Here is a 17,207-nt window from a genome sequence, read left to right on the forward strand (position 1 = left end):
ATCAGTTTCACATGTTTTATTTATTACAGTGAGATCTACAGAAGTGTCTTATCATGAATAATTAGTTTAAATGACTAATTCTCTTACTGTTTTACATTAACAGCAGGTTTATATTGAACTTTCTGTTAAATAGTTTTAAATGTTCTACTTTTGATCATCTTGGTTCCTCTCGATGTTTCTTCCTCGTCTTCTTGAATATCTTCATTCATCCTCATTTCTCTTTATTCTCTGATGTTTTCCAGCTCGTCTGCCTGTTCCTGTCATCAGCAGTAACTCTTCTCAGTGTTCTTCTTCATCATCATCATCATCATATTGTTCATTGGTGTGTTCATCAGCGGTGAATGTGAGTCATGTGACTCTCTCCTGGTACAAAGGAAACAGTTTATTGTCCAACATCAGTGTGTCTGATCTCAGCATCAGTCTCTCTCTACCTCTGGAGGTGGAATATCAGGATAAAAACACCTACAGCTGTGTGCTGAACAATCCCATCAGCCACCAGACTCAACATCTGGACATCACTCAACTCTGTCACACATGTTCAGGTACGGCAGCAACGCTGATATTAGTTGATGTCAGCGCTGATATTAGCGTTTATTGACTGAGCTGATCTCAGTTTGATGTTTTTATTCCTCAGTCCACTGTTGTGGTCCCACTGAAGCTGTGATCCGATTGGTCCTCGCTGCTCTGGTGGGCGTGGCTACTGTCATGATTGTGGTTTATGACATCAGATCCAGAAGAGCTGAACGAGATCAAGCTCATATTCACACATCAGGTACATGATTGATGATGTCATCTCTCACAAACTGATTTTGCATATATTAATATTGGTTTAGATTTATTAATTTATGGCTTCATATGTTCATCTTTTTCAGGAAGTGCTTGAATCTAAAGCAGAACGCTGAACTTTAAAGTGTGTTTTTTTCATCATATTTTCTTTGTTTTATTTTATATTAATTTCATTAGTCATTCATGTATTCAGATTATTATGATCTGATTTACTTCACTTATCATTTAATAATGTTATCATTATTGTTAATTTTTGTCACTTTGTGTGTTCTATGACTTATTGTCCTCATTTGCTTGCTCTTGTTGTTTAATCTTATGATTGTGTGTTTGAAGGGATGTTTGTCTTCACGAGTAGGAGATCACAGAATGTCTCAAGGCTTTTATCATCACAGGACGATGTTGTGAAGTAGTAATTCTCCATAGTTTTTCTCTTGGTATAATAACACTTGTTGTAAATGTATTGGTCAGATGAAGCCAGAGCATTGAGTGGTGTAACTTCTGGACAGACTCTGAGCATTGAAACATATGCAACTAAGATTATTCAACAAACTCTGCTCTGTTATGATCATCACTTCGTCTCCTGCTTTCTCAGTCAAATTCTCAGGCTGATAGACTTATATCTTCTGGCAAGGATTCGGCGCCGGGGCTGAATCTGATATTTGGAGAGCCATCAGAACCAACATTTTGGCTCAATCTAATGCTGTCCATTTGCCAAATGTATTTTCTTGCCTTTTTCAATAAAGTTTCTCCATGTTTTATTATTTACTGTCGAGCGCCTCCTGGAGGAATAATTCATATATATCTAAAAAAGTTTAGCAGTGGCCACAAATACAGCATTATTTTAAAACATTCTTTGTAAATGTTTACATTATTATTAGCTCATTAATTTTCTTGTTGTTTTATCAATCCACAATAATAAACACACAACAGGCCGAGCTATGGGAATAGCGAACAGCGCTGAAAACTTTCCAGGCAGGTTTTTTTGTCTGCACAGACCTCAGGCTCTCCCACTCCTCCGCCCCGGTCTTTGAGATCTCCATCCAGAACCGCTTCTTCCCTTCTTTGTGAGTCAGAATGCGATGCTGTGATTATCGGCAGTTCCATCGTTCGGCACGTCCATGCTGCCTCAGGACAGGTAAGGTGTGCAGTCACTGTTTTCCTGGTGCTCGTGTTCTTGTTGTCTCTGCACAGATTCCGGCGGAACTAATCCTACCGATATAGATATCATACCGCAAAGTGATGTCACTGATCAGTGCCTTGTTACTTGCTCACTGTGTACTGATGATATTTGCCATATCACGCCGTTCAAGCTGGCGGTTATTAAACCTCTCACTGAGAAACCACAGCTAGATCCAAATGAATTAGCAAATTACAGACCCATTTCAAATCTTCCATTTCTGTCTAAAATACTAGATAAAGTTGTGTCTGCTCAATTCTACCTGTGAAAAACTTCAGACCTCATCACCGCACAGAAACTGCGCTCGTTAAAACTATAAATGACTTGCTCTCAGCTGCTGACCAAGGCTGTGTCTCTAGTACTAGATTTACTTGATCTTAGTGCTGCGTTCAACATTATAGATCATAAAATACTCTTAGATCAACTACATTTCCTGCGACGCTGCTTTGAAACGATATGCACTGTGAAAAGCGCCATACAAATAAATGTGAATTGAACTGGAGGCCGCTGCCAGTCCGGTAGATGTGTGTGAACGAAAACACAACGCAACCCGGCCGGGTCTCCTTCTGTTCTTTTTTGCTCAATATGTAATTCAGCCGTTTTTAGACGAACTGTAGAACACACCCCTGCTACCAGCAGGAGCCACTACGGTACGCACAGAAGGTCAATATTCATAATTAACCAAACGCTTTTCACCTGCACAAGATCTCAGACCGATGCACGAAAGCAACCAGACAGTGCAACCGTGCCCTTATTCTAGCTTTAGTCATCGAGTCACAGCTAATACTGTCTTAGCATGTGGTTAACACTTCATCTTTTATAACACGAGATCACACAGTTGATGAAAACGTCATGCGATCCACTCACTGTCTCGGTTAAAACACACGCATGTCTCAGATTTGTTCATCCATTTGAGCTTGATTTTGGTATATTAATAATAAAACGGCTTATGCAAATATATGACTACATATATAAAGCCACAATATCCACTTGGACAACACAGTGTTAAATTATTTATAAAATGCAGTGTTTTTCTCTATTTCCTGAAAAGTAGCGGTTTTGGACAAGCATAGTTTAGTAAGTAAGCTTCTGGGTGTCTTGGGGCCAAAATGTATTTTAGCCATGTCACAATATGGGGTAAATCCAGCCCTGTATGTGTCCGTTATACTGTTGAAAATTACACCAGTGACAGGAAGTCGAGGCGTACCGGAGCTCAAAGTGAGAAACTGACCATGTTCAGAGTGTGAATTAAGAGCTTAAATGAGCTAGAAGGTCACATGCACTAACACTGAATCAATAGGCAGTTATTTTAACTTATTCTAGCGTTTCACTTCACTTTACTACAGAGCAGCTTCACATCAGCACGTCTGTCATTTTATTACTGAACCAGTTTTGAAGAGTTACTCTCTTCATATTTGTGGACTGAAACCGTTGAAGATGTTTCTGCCTGTTTTGCTCTGCTTGTGTTTGTGGCGTCTGGTTGGTGAGTTTGAAAAGTGTTTTTATGGCTTCAGTTGTTTCTGTTCTGGTAACACGTGATAAATGACTGGTTCATTTAGTCAGAGAGGATCAACATTCACTGTTTCAGGCTCCGCACATTCATTAACAGCGTATTCGAGATCAGCGAGCTGTCAGTTTAACAGCGGTGAACATTTCCACATTTACATTAAATATGCCATTCTCATGAATGGAGTTCAGCACTGAAATTACATCAAAGAATTTGCCATTGAGGATAATGAAATTACAGAATTGTCAATATTTTAATCTTCGTGTTCCTATTAATTCCTTTCACATTCAATGTTATCATTAATCCAGTTTCAGCAGAGAAAGTGCTTTCCAAAAGGTCTGGACACTTTGACAATCAAAAAGACAAATGGTGTGAGACTCTTCAGGACTATTATAAAAAGAGATTTCATCCCAATATCCATAAACTTAGAGAGTAAGATAGTAGTTGGATATATTTTATGTAAGATCTTTAAGTGAATTTCTCTTTCCTCATCTGAAATAACAGCCGTGCCTTTCTCCAATGAACTTCTTTCAGAAAGCAATTCCAATAAAACTTTCTCTTTTAATTTAATTTTATTGAAAGACCTGTCTAATATCCTTGTTAGTGCATTTTTTTTTATCAAATGTATTTTTACCATTTATAAGGAAATTAGTCTTTATTATCTACTTTATAATAAGACCGATGGCTGCTCATCAAATGAACAAGTCCAGAAGGGATAGCTTACTGTAAAAAAATCTTTATATTTTACAGGAAAATTTTACTTAGCCGTAAAAGAATCAGAATAAATGTTTTGTGTTGAATCAAACAGATTATGACAAACGTTATGGTCACACACACCAGTACTGTTATTGTAGCTGACGCTAGTTTCACTTTACTTTACTAAAAACCTGCTCTCACATCAGCACGTCTGTCATTTTATCACTGAACCAGTTTTGAGTTCGTCTTTTCATATTAATAATAATGAATCACGGAGATTTAACATTCATGGTTATTCTCATAAAGAAATAATGAATCTGTAATATTACTGTCAGATCAAGTTTGAGTTCAGGTCTATATTCAGTTATTATGGATAGAATCAATAAAATAAAGTTCATATGAAGCTCAGATACTCAACAGCTTTAGTTTTAGTGTGACATTAAACATTACAGTTCCTTGTTATTTAGTTATTGTTCCATATATAAATCTATTTCTCTTTTCATTCATCATCTTTTGTCTTTGTACCGCAGAATATTTTTCACTTCACATTTAAATGAATAAAAGTATTTTAGTGAAGCTTCATCAAACCAACATCGAGATTTTAAAGCTTTAATCTGTGAAAAACTCTTCAGGTTCTTCAGGAGGGACTCGTGATGAAGAGAAGAGAGTGTCAGTGACGGAGGGAGATTCAGTCACTCTTAACACTCGTCTCACTGAAATAAAGGATGATGAGATTCAGTGGAGGTTTGGATTCACTGTAATCGCTGAAATCAATAAACGGGCCGACAGCTTCACTGTATATGATGATGTTCTTGATGGGAGATTCAGAGACAGACTGAAGCTGGACAATCAAACTGGATCTCTGACCATCACAAACATCACAATCAAACATGCTGGACTTTATCAACTACAGATCAACTATGAGAAGGTTCATTTCATTCTCACTGTCAAAGGTGTGTTCAACAATATTTACACCTCTTTTTTAATGACAAATTGAAAATTAATTCAAACTAGCTGTTGAACAACCTCTGATGTTTTAAAGTCGACATTTATGTGATGAAAGTCGACGTCGACTACTCGCTGATGACGTCTTTAATAATCAAATAAGCCTGAACCTCGAGCTGAGACACGAACATGAGTTTTCTTGTGCTCAGCTATGACATACATTATGACACATATATTTCATTGCATACATTTTAAAATCTTGCTTATTACTTACAAAGCACTAAATGGTTTAGCTCCCCAGTACTTAAGCGAGCTCTTAACGCATTATACCCCATCACGTCTATTGCGGTCTCAAAACTCTGGCCAGTTGATCATACCTAGAATATCTAAATCAACTGCAGGCGGTCGATCCTTTTCATATTTAGCTCCTAAACTCCTAAAACAGTCTTCCAAGCATTGTTCGGGAAGCAGACACACTCTGTCAGTTTAAATCTAGACTAAAAACACATCTCTTTACTATGGCATACACATAGAACATTTTTAACTTTCATTATTCAAATCAATTGACTGATTGTTAGGCTGCATTAACTAGGTCAGCCGGAACTGGGAACACTTCCCATAACACCTGATGTACTCGTTACATCATAAAAAGAGTGGCATCTACGCTAATGTTAGTCTCTCTGTTTATCCCGAGGTTTATACCGGATCTGGGCCGTGTCCGGATCGGATGGTGGACCTGCCTGGACATGACCAAAGCGTCCTGGAGTGTCTGCTGAGCCGTGTCAATTGGTGTCTCCTCTGAATTTGCCTCACTGGCACGTCATGCTCAAAAACCCGACTTCGGCGCAATAACTCCGATCTTTCAAGTATTCATACTCTTGTGTAATCGACGCCCCATCCTAAATAAACCTGTCTCTTCCGTGATACCCTGAAATTTTGAATATTCCGATCTAATATGATTTCTGACCTGTAAGGTTGCCATAATAATAATCATACACGAGAGAGAGTTATACCCTGGACATCCTGTCACTTTGATTTATGACCCCCAATAAAACAGTGTTTTATTGCCCTTAATGAGCATATCAGATGTTTTGACGTTTATGACCGGAAGTCCCAAACTTTTGCAGCCATTTTATGAGAACAGGAAGGGAGTCTGTTTACTTAGGGGTTCATGTGTTTTTATGAGAACAGGAAGGGAATCTGTTTACTTAGGGGTTCATGTGTTTTTATGAGAACAGGAAGGGAATCTGTTTACTTAGGGGTTCATGTGTTTTTATGAGAACAGGAAGGGGTTATGTTTTCTTAGGGTTCATATGTTTTTATGTGATCAGGAAAGGGGATGTTTTGGATTGTTTGTGTTTACGGGGTCCATATGTTTTTTATGTGATCAGGAAGTAATGTGCTGGACTGTTTTGATCTTTGTCACTGTAGATTCAAGCTCTGATTTCAGGACTCTAGCTGGTTCAAGCACAGCAGATCCTTGGGGTTTTGAGCATTTTGTCTGTGAATGAGACAAATCGGTTTAAGAAAAGCAGTAATAAAACATTGAGGATGAAATAAGCTTAAATAATATTTTAATATAGTGTCAAGAGAGCATACATGTCCTTAAAAAGGTGATTGAACTCAGTTGATTTCCCAATTCCCCAAAACGTGCATATATAAGTTCACTTGGCGTGATGCTAACGTTGACTATACTTAAACTATTAGGTTCACCAAACTTGGTGTTTATATCCTTTACTTAAACTATTAAGTTCACCAAACTTGGTGTTTATATACTTTACTTAAACTATTAAGTTCACCAAACTTGGTGTTTATATACTTTACTTAAACTATTAAGTTTGATTTACTTAACTTTTTACATCAACAGGTTCTGCCAGTTTGCAGATATATAACCGTGAGACTCAGACCTTTCCGACGATATGTGTTTTGTCAAGATTAGAAAAGTGTTTTATTATAAAGTAGTTAAATAAATATGAAACATGACGACGCCACTTGGGGAGGAGCCCGCTGGAATAATTTAGGGCACCGTTCCTATGGTAACCCAAGGTCCGATATCAAAACGGTTTTCACAGGTTGAATCTTGAGTTCGTAAGCTTTCGAATGATATATAGTTTGTCAACATTAGATCAGGATAAATATAGGATATAATTGTTTTAAACATGCAGTGGCAAATGGGGCCCACCGGTGGGCCAGTGACAGTTAACAGGTTAAACTATTAAGTTTACCAAACTTGGTGTTTATATACTCTACTTAAACTATTAAGTTCACCAAACTTGGTGTTATATACTTTACTTAAACTATTAAGTTTGATTTACTTAACTTTTTACATCAACAGGTTCCGCGTAACTTGGTTTTTATTCCAGTAAACTAGCTTTTTTGTTCATCTTTTTTATTTTTATTTATTTTTTATACATAACCAACGATTAATTCAATACCGTTAAGTTAAATCAGGTTAACATTCTTAATTTTGTACAAACCTATTAAGCTCAATTATTCTAATAAGATTAAATTATATTTTAATGTTAGGTTTAAGAGAGCATGCATGTCCTTAGTAAGTCGATTGAACTCAAATAATTTAAGTAAACTTGTATATTTATACTTGTACATGTTTCCCAAAACTTGTATATTTAAATTCACCAAAAAAAATTGGCATTTATATAACGTACTTAAATTAAGTTCACCAAACTAGCTCTTTATATACTGTACTTAAACTATTTAGTTGGTTTTACTTCTAACTGGGTTATGTTGAAATTAATTAACATGGTTTGTTTCAGTAAACTTAAACTCCAGTAAGTTAAATCAGGTTAACATTCTTAATTTTATACAAAACTATTAAGTTCAATTATTCAAAAATGAATATCAAACAAAAACCAAAACAAGTAATCTGGTTTAATTTATTATTTTTATTTAGTGAAATACAATTTTTGCAAATGAAATCTAACATTAAAACCTTTTACAAAATCGTATTGGCTAGCCAGGATATAGTCACATGCCCCAAAGTAGATGTTTTTATTATTAAAACAACTTTATTTGTTATTAGCAGGTCCTTACTCTAAGCGCATCCTCTACACTTCACCACGACGGTAACCTGCAAAACATTAACATAATACAACCTTTTAAATAACATAACAAAACATTAAAATCTCCATTTTCTCAGTGTGTTAAAAAATGCATAAATAACACAAAACTCACCAAACGCAGTCCCTCTGTTGTGCGTAATGAACAGCATCAGCATCTTTAGTATACTTACATATTTAACTCAACATGGAAATTAAACTGAAATAAGAAATTATTGAGAATTACAAAGTGCTTATTTTTGAATGTAATTTTTTTTTGCAAACATACCAACCAGAAAGGGGAAAAACCCACTTAACAGCATATTGAATGTCTTTATACACACTGCTGTAATGGAATTGAGTCACAACCACACTGTACAGCACTGTAAAGGTAGTATAGCAATATCCCAGCGTCAACTAATGCATTGCATAAATTGTGGATCTCTGGGCACTTTATTTAAATATTACACCTTTAGCTTGACAATTATGCTAATATAGTAAGCATTTAAATGCAATGATAACTATGTTTGACTGTTTAAGCTTTGTGGAGCCATACTGGGCTGAAATAAAACATACTGAACAACATATTCTATGTCTCTGACAAAAAAAATTCCCAATACTAATGAAATAACAGTGACTTGCACACTATACTGTAATGGCAATGTAACTCTGTTACAACCACAACTACTAGCCTACCTATGTCAATTGTACACTTTATTTAAACATGCGTTTATCCTTTATTAATGACTGCAAGTCTGCAACAATTTGTCTAGGCCAAAAAGCTGGTTTGCCAAAGACTGTAGCTTCGTTTCTAGGGCATTCTGCCCTATTGACATCAAGGCTACACACTGAGTTCTCAATCACACGGTCAGCAAATTTATGAAAATATTGTTATTGAAGTGAAGGGACAACATCCCTAACTGGCCTCAGAAATAGTTGAATGTTGTTTTGTTTTGTTTTCGCACAGAAACGCCCGATTACACTATCTTTAAGTGTATTAACTATTATGTTACAAAATCAAATAAAGAATAATTTGCTCAGTTATCCTACCATCACAACCCTTCAATATTTTACTATAGCAACGTACCATTAGGATTAAAAAAAAAATGTTTCGCTATTCATATAAAAATCGCACCAAAATAACTTTATATCTACAGATTTTTACTTACCGAGTTTAAGATGCACTCGATGGAAAAGCCCCGTACTAGTTTGAATTAGCCGCAGCAGCAGAGGAGGAGGCGACAAGACAGCCTTTTGCAAATATCCACCAATCAGTGCAATGGTTTTCTTGTCGCCAGGCAGAACGCCTTGCACGGCCAATCACATCAAAGGAAGGCCAGAGTGTCAAAAAGTGTATTTTGTTTAATGGGGAGTTGGCGCATATCAAACAATTAAAAGTTAGCCATATGTCCTCCTCTTTTATTATCATGTAATCTGAGCTAAAAAGCTTCCTTCCTTCCTTCCTTCCTTCCTTCCTTCCATCCTTCATGTATTCCTTCCTGTCTTTCTGTGAGGAAGGATGTGATAGACCTATTCATTGTTTTCAGGGGAAATTACGTCTGTATTATATTGTAGGGCCAACACCTCTACACTGCCTGTACTTGTAAAAGATCAATTGGCTACACGTTAGTCTCCCAGTCTTGAGTAAGCGGAAACTGTCTGTGACCCGTGCTGCAAAACTACAAAATAGTTTTCTACATCACTCAAAGCTATAGCAGCAGCACTTGACGTTCATTTAGAAAACAGCCCTTTAAGTTCCACAATCTTTTACTGATTACTGTTTTAGAAAACACTTTTAGATTACATGACCACTCAGAAAATAAAAAACTGTGTTTACAGAAAGAAATACATTTATTTTTACCCCTCTTGCATTTCTGTTTATAGTATCAATACCTAATTTGATGACTTGGAAATCAAAAGCCAATGTTTTGAGGAACAAATACAATTTTCACCCATGCCTTTCTGTTTAGTTCTGTAAATATATACTGGACATACATAAGCCGTCACCTTTATTCCTGTAACATTTATATAATACAACTAGTTGAACATATTCAATTTCTGCTCTAATGCAGCTCTAACATTTTTCAGCTCAAGTCAGTTCAGTCTGCGTTGATAACTGTAAAGTACATCAATTGGCCATGCATACTGCACTCACACTGTATTTGTGTGCACATACATGTACACCATGCGCTCAACAAACAAAAGACACAATAATGTTGTACATTTTCCACATCCCTGGGCTTTATCGTGTATTTGACTAATCATTTGAGGTTTATGTCTAGTCACAAAAACAATTTTACAAGAGTTTTGAATGAAGCGGTTGCATTTGTATGAAATGTTTGACTATTGTCTTTAGACAAAACTTTTGTTTTATTCTTTAATTTATTTAAAACAGCCTGGTAACTAATTTTGGTGTATTTTTCTAACCTGAAACAACATCTAGGCTACTCATACCAAACACATTTGGGCTATTTGACTATTTTTCTAGAAGGATTTACTCAAATAATAAATGCACCAGAATCACAATGGTTATGATTTATTCATATTTAGTTAGATTTCTTATGGCCATTTTGTCTGTTGGATTTTTTATTTTTATTTTTTGACAGATTCTTCTTTGAGAGCTATCAACATTATAGGAATAAATTAAGAAATCAAGTTATAGTCTTTCTATTTGACAGTGTTTGACTAAATTGATATTTCTTTTAAAGTTCCATCTGTGTACGAAAAACATTCAACAGCAATTGTGAAAGTATGTCAAATTTGGACTTCTTAGTACAATTGTACTAAGAAAAGGCCCTGGTGTACATCACACCAGTTGTAATAAACATTTTACAAAGCTATAATCATAATAAGCACAACATCAGTCTGATGTTACCATACATTAACACAATCAGAGCGTTGCGTGTTCACACAATATGCAGTCTGTTAAAACGATTCTAAAATGCGTTGTTTTTCTTTTCATTCAGGCTTATCCAATGCCAAAATCATGGATTCTTATCTACAAATGCTTAAACACAGTATGTCACAAATGAAGACCTAATGTTCCTTTCTTTTAATATAGTATAAAGCCTCTACTTCCGCAACATCCCCAGCAGCTCAAACTTGTTGAACAATATATATATAAAAGAAAGACTGAAACAACGAATAAGCATTTCAAGTAGTAGATCTCTGAAATATTTGATACTTATTTAAAATAAATATTTTAACATATTTTTATTTTATTGATTTTACTTGCTTTTGCAACTGGAGAACTGTAACCTTGAGAAACGTCCAAAATGTTCATTATGTGCAGCCTTATTTGCATCATGCGCATCTCATATTAAAACAACAGAGAGGATAATGAAGGTCATAATCATATGATAAATGTTTTGAAAAATATGTTACATTTAGAAATTTCAGAATTTGTATTCCACGTTTTTGATGGTTTAAAAGGCTTTCCAAATGAATTGATACTGAGATTAAGCTATCTATGCATATAACTGTTCATTTAGAGTTCTGCAATGCGTTTAATATTGAACAGGGCTGTTTATCATAGCTTCAAGCTCCTTAAACCTTTAAAGTGATTATAGGATTCTGTAATTTATTTATAACATTTAATTATATACCAGCGCTGCATAAAACAAGTAAAATGTATTTAAAAGATCAAATGATTTTACGTAATTATATTAATTACATCAGATTTGTAAGTAAAATCAATCAATATACAAAAAAAAATTATAAAACAAAAACTGAAACAACATGGAATATTTTATCTTGTAAAACGTGTGTGGTGTTGGAAATCATTGTTGAAGTTCTTGGACATACATTAAATTGGGTTACTGTTTCTTTAAATATTTAAGAACATATTTCTTTAAATATTAGAGGAAAATTAGCTGAATCTTGTATAGCTTTAAAAAGCTGAAAATTGCCTACCTTTTTTTTGACGAGTTAAAGCAGTGTAAAACATATGATGTCATAACTTATTGATCATATAATTTGTTACAGTGTACACTGGAGAAGAGTAGTTAAATCAGAGCAGTGGAAGAAGGGGAGGTAATGTGTGCATTATTGGCCACGCGGCAAACATCTAAAATTGAACGAGTCATTGAACACATTCGACAAAATTGTAGAATGGCTTACAGTAATATTCATATTGTCTACATGTATACGGACTATGTGTTCTATCTGCAGTTTTTCATAATGCCATCAATTGTTAGTATTTTGCTATAGAGTTTTGACAGGATGATTACATTTTGAATCGTGTTTGCTGTGTTTTAATTACATTGGTTACATTTAGTTTTTAACAAAATATGCAAATATGACTTTGGACAGAGGCTTAACTATGATGTTTAATTGGGTTGCGGTGTTAAGAGTTTAGAAAAGGTACTTTAAAGGGTTAGTTCCCCCCAACAATGAAGATTCTGTCACACCCGCAAGACCTCTGTTCATCTTCGGAACACAAATTAAGATATTTTTGATGAAATCCGATGGCTCAGAATTGTTTGAATGAAAATTTGTGTATGAGAATTGTGTTGTTATGAAATGATAACTGATAACTTGAAAAATGATAACTTCTCTCTGGTGACATAGGCCTATATGAAGGACTTGTGCATACGGATACTTCCGTCACATCGTGACTTTAAGTTCGTTTTTGCTATCATCCCTTTGTCCAATCTGTAGTTACATTTTCAAAAAGCACTATACACAATAGCACTATACACAATAAACACAACTTTTGTCTGTTGTGTATAAAAGAAGACTGAAACAATCAGTAAGCATTTTTAAGTAGCAGATCTCTGAAATATCTTGCAGTGCTTGAAAGCATTTAAGATGATTATTGTACTATTGTTATTTGCCTCCTAAAGTATCAGAGTTGCAAGCCATGTATTACTGTTTGTAGACATGTCCATAAAATACCAAGTGATTCAACAAGTGATTTACATATATTTATTTATTTCAACAATGTATTGTTGAACAATCATTAATTGAAGTATTGAAGAAGTGTATTGCATTACATACATAAAGTAATACATTAATAATCACATTAGAGGTGATCTAGCCAGAAAAGAAAATCTCTGCACACTATCATGTTTTGCTCTAGGGTATAGTTGACCAGCGTTTCCACTATTTCATCAATGTCGGTTTTCTCATTTTTTGACATCAGTGACACACACAGATCTGTTACAAATGTATACATACAAAGAACCTCAGTAACTCCTAACTCATCGCTACAATCAGCCAACACATTCAGAACTGTTCTGAGGATCTCCGAGATAGGCTCTTTGGTGTAAATAAACAAACTTGTAACGTCAGGCCATGAATTTTTCAGATCTCTTACGACATCCATTTCATTTTTTAGATTTTTCACACGTATGGGATCCCCCGCACAATCATCATTTGAATCACATGCATCGTCGATGATTTTACGCATCAAGCGGATCATCTGGCCTCTAAAATAATCTTTAAACATGCCGCCTAACATAGCTTTTACATGACACTCGTTCCCAATGGCACATTCGCACTCCTCAGGTTGCTTGTGCACGGCATCGTCAGAACTCAGCAGGCAGTTGCTCTCCATCAGCTTCTGTGTAGCCATTCCAGAAATATGTAGCGTTGAAGATGTCTTCTTCTTCAGAACTCAAATTTGTGCACGGTAAAAACGTTCTTCCAGTCCAGAAAGACTATAGTAGCTCCTGGCATAAGAGTCCTTTTGTCCACAATTGTCAGGCCTTGAGCATTAACGCTCGGAAGTTAGGGTCAATCCCCCAAAGTGTGCGTCGCAGAAGAGATGTCAGGCTCAGACAAACAGGAATGCTAAAGCTGGCTTTGAGGGTCCACACGACAACCGTACAATGCTCTGACTCGAGGCCTTCAACTTTTTGATCAATGAGTTGTTGTACAGAAGTCTTTGCGTTGAAGCGGATGTCAAATCCAGTACTGTTTCGTTAGTAGAGTTAGGAAACCCCAGTTTGCAACGCAAGAACTGAGTGAGCACTGTAGAGTTTATCAGGATCGACAGATTGGGGACGCCCTCACCCCCTGTTGTGATGGGTTGTCGCCAGGAAGTCATAAAAAACTATTATGTAATTTATTATTTAGCAAAGCTGATTGGAACATTAGGTCTGTATTTGCGACATACTGTCTTTAAGCATTTGTAAATAAGAATCCATGATTTTCATACGAGATCTCGTATGAAAAGAAAAATGCAGGCATTTTTGATTAATTTTAACCGTCTGCATATTGTGTAAAACAGCATGAACATTTGTTCATGTGTGGTAACAACAGACAAAAGTTGTGTTTATTGTGTATAGTGCTATTGTGTATAGTGCTTTTTGAAAATGTAACTACAGATTGGACAAAGGGATGATAGCAAAAACGAACTTAAAGTCACGATGTGACGGAAGTATCCGTATGCACAAGTCCTTCATATAGGCCTATGTCACCAGAGAGAAGTTATCATTTTTCAAGTTATCAGTTATCATTTCATAACAACACAATTCTCATACACAAATTTTCATTCAAACAATTCTGAGCCATCGGATTTCATCAAAAATATCTTAATTTGTGTTCCGAAGATGAACAGAGGTCTTGCGGGTGTGACAGAATCTTCATTGTTGGGGGGAACTAACCCTTTAAAGTACCTTTTCTAAACTCTTAACACCGCAACCCAATTAAACATCATAGTTAAGCCTCTGTCCAAAGTCATATTTGCATATTTTGTTAAAAACTAAATGTAACCAATGTAATTAAAACACAGCAAACACGATTCAAAATGTAATCATCCTGTCAAAACTCTATAGCAAAATACTAACAATTGATGGCATTATGAAAAACTGCAGATAGAACACATAGTCCGTATACATGTAGACAATATGAATATTACTGTAAGCCATTCTACAATTTTGTCGAATGTGTTCAATGACTCGTTCAATTTTAGATGTTTGCCGCGTGGCCAATAATGCACACATTACCTCCCCTTCTTCCACTGCTCTGATTTAACTACTCTTCTCCAGTGTACACTGTAACAAATTATATGATCAATAAGTTATGACATCATATGTTTTACACTGCTTTAACTCGTCAAAAAAAAGGTAGGCAATTTTCAGCTTTTTAAAGCTATACAAGATTCAGCTAATTTTCCTCTAATATTTAAAGAAATATGTTCTTAAATATTTAAAGAAACAGTAACCCAATTTAATGTATGTCCAAGAACTTCAACAATGATTTCCAACACCACACACGTTTTACAAGATAAAATATTCCATGTTGTTTCAGTTTTTGTTTTATAATTTTTTTTTGTATATTGATTGATTTTACTTACAAATCTGATGTAATTAATATAATTACGTAAAATCATTTGATCTTTTAAATACATTTTACTTGTTTTATGCAGCGCTGGTATATAATTAAATGTTATAAATAAATTACAGAATCCTATAATCACTTTAAAGGTTTAAGGAGCTTGAAGCTATGATAAACAGCCCTGTTCAATATTAAACGCATTGCAGAACTCTAAATGAACAGTTATATGCATAGATAGCTTAATCTCAGTATCAATTCATTTGGAAAGCCTTTTAAACCATCAAAAACGTGGAATACAAATTCTGAAATTTCTAAATGTAACATATTTTTCAAAACATTTATCATATGATTATGACCTTCATTATCCTCTCTGTTGTTTTAATATGAGATGCGCATGATGCAAATAAGGCTGCACATAATGAACATTTTGGACGTTTCTCAAGGTTACAGTTCTCCAGTTGCAAAAGCAAGTAAAATCAATAAAATAAAAATATGTTAAAATATTTATTTTAAATAAGTATCAAATATTTCAGAGATCTACTACTTGAAATGCTTATTCGTTGTTTCAGTCTTTCTTTTATATATATATTGTTCAACAAGTTTGAGCTGCTGGGGATGTTGCGGAAGTAGAGGCTTTATACTATATTAAAAGAAAGGAACATTAGGTCTTCATTTGTGACATACTGTGTTTAAGCATTTGTAGATAAGAATCCATGATTTTGGCATTGGATAAGCCTGAATGAAAAGAAAAACAACGCATTTTAGAATCGTTTTAACAGACTGCATATTGTGTGAACACGCAACGCTCTGATTGTGTTAATGTATGGTAACATCAGACTGATGTTGTGCTTATTATGATTATAGCTTTGTAAAATGTTTATTACAACTGGTGTGATGTACACCAGGGCCTTTTCTTAGTACAATTGTACTAAGAAGTCCAAATTTGACATACTTTCACAATTGCTGTTGAATGTTTTTCGTACACAGATGGAACTTTAAAAGAAATATCAATTTAGTCAAACACTGTCAAATAGAAAGACTATAACTTGATTTCTTAATTTATTCCTATAATGTTGATAGCTCTCAAAGAAGAATCTGTCAAAAAATAAAAATAAAAAATCCAACAGACAAAATGGCCATAAGAAATCTAACTAAATATGAATAAATCATAACCATTGTGATTCTGGTGCATTTATTATTTGAGTAAATCCTTCTAGAAAAATAGTCAAATAGCCCAAATGTGTTTGGTATGAGTAGCCTAGATGTTGTTTCAGGTTAGAAAAATACACCAAAATTAGTTACCAGGCTGTTTTAAATAAATTAAAGAATAAAACAAAAGTTTTGTCTAAAGACAATAGTCAAACATTTCATACAAATGCAACCGCTTCATTCAAAACTCTTGTAAAATTGTTTTTGTGACTAGACATAAACCTCAAATGATTAGTCAAATACACGATAAAGCCCAGGGATGTGGAAAATGTACAACATTATTGTGTCTTTTGTTTGTTGAGCGCATGGTGTACATGTATGTGCACACAAATACAGTGTGAGTGCAGTATGCATGGCCAATTGATGTACTTTACAGTTATCAACGCAGACTGAACTGACTTGAGCTGAAAAATGTTAGAGCTGCATTAGAGCAGAAATTGAATATGTTCAACTAGTTGTATTATATAAATGTTACAGGAATAAAGGTGACGGCTTATGTATGTCCAGTATATATTTACAGAACTAAACAGAAAGGCATGGGTGAAAATTG

The 17,207-nt window shown here is 34.9% G+C and overlaps 2 protein-coding genes across 2 annotated transcripts in view; both read left to right on the top strand.

The window, feature by feature from the left end:
* The window catches only part of LOC137040799 (carcinoembryonic antigen-related cell adhesion molecule 5-like), a 50,579-nt gene extending 49,799 nt beyond the window's left edge, over positions 1–780 (top strand). The window contains exons 7-8 of the mRNA XM_067416570.1: positions 243–543; positions 630–780. Coding sequence (XP_067272671.1) covers positions 243–543; positions 630–780 — 452 coding nt within the window. The remainder of the gene's footprint in view (positions 1–242; positions 544–629) is intronic.
* Positions 781–1,860: 1,080 nt separating this feature from the next.
* Positions 1,861–17,207, top strand: part of LOC137040800 (carcinoembryonic antigen-related cell adhesion molecule 5-like) — a 42,028-nt gene continuing 26,681 nt past the window's right edge. The window contains exons 1-2 of the mRNA XM_067416571.1: positions 1,861–1,921; positions 4,799–5,094. Coding sequence (XP_067272672.1) covers positions 1,861–1,921; positions 4,799–5,094 — 357 coding nt within the window. The remainder of the gene's footprint in view (positions 1,922–4,798; positions 5,095–17,207) is intronic.

Source organism: Pseudorasbora parva, chromosome 14, assembly GCF_024679245.1.
Source record: "Pseudorasbora parva isolate DD20220531a chromosome 14, ASM2467924v1, whole genome shotgun sequence".
Lineage (NCBI taxonomy): Eukaryota > Metazoa > Chordata > Actinopteri > Cypriniformes > Gobionidae > Pseudorasbora > Pseudorasbora parva.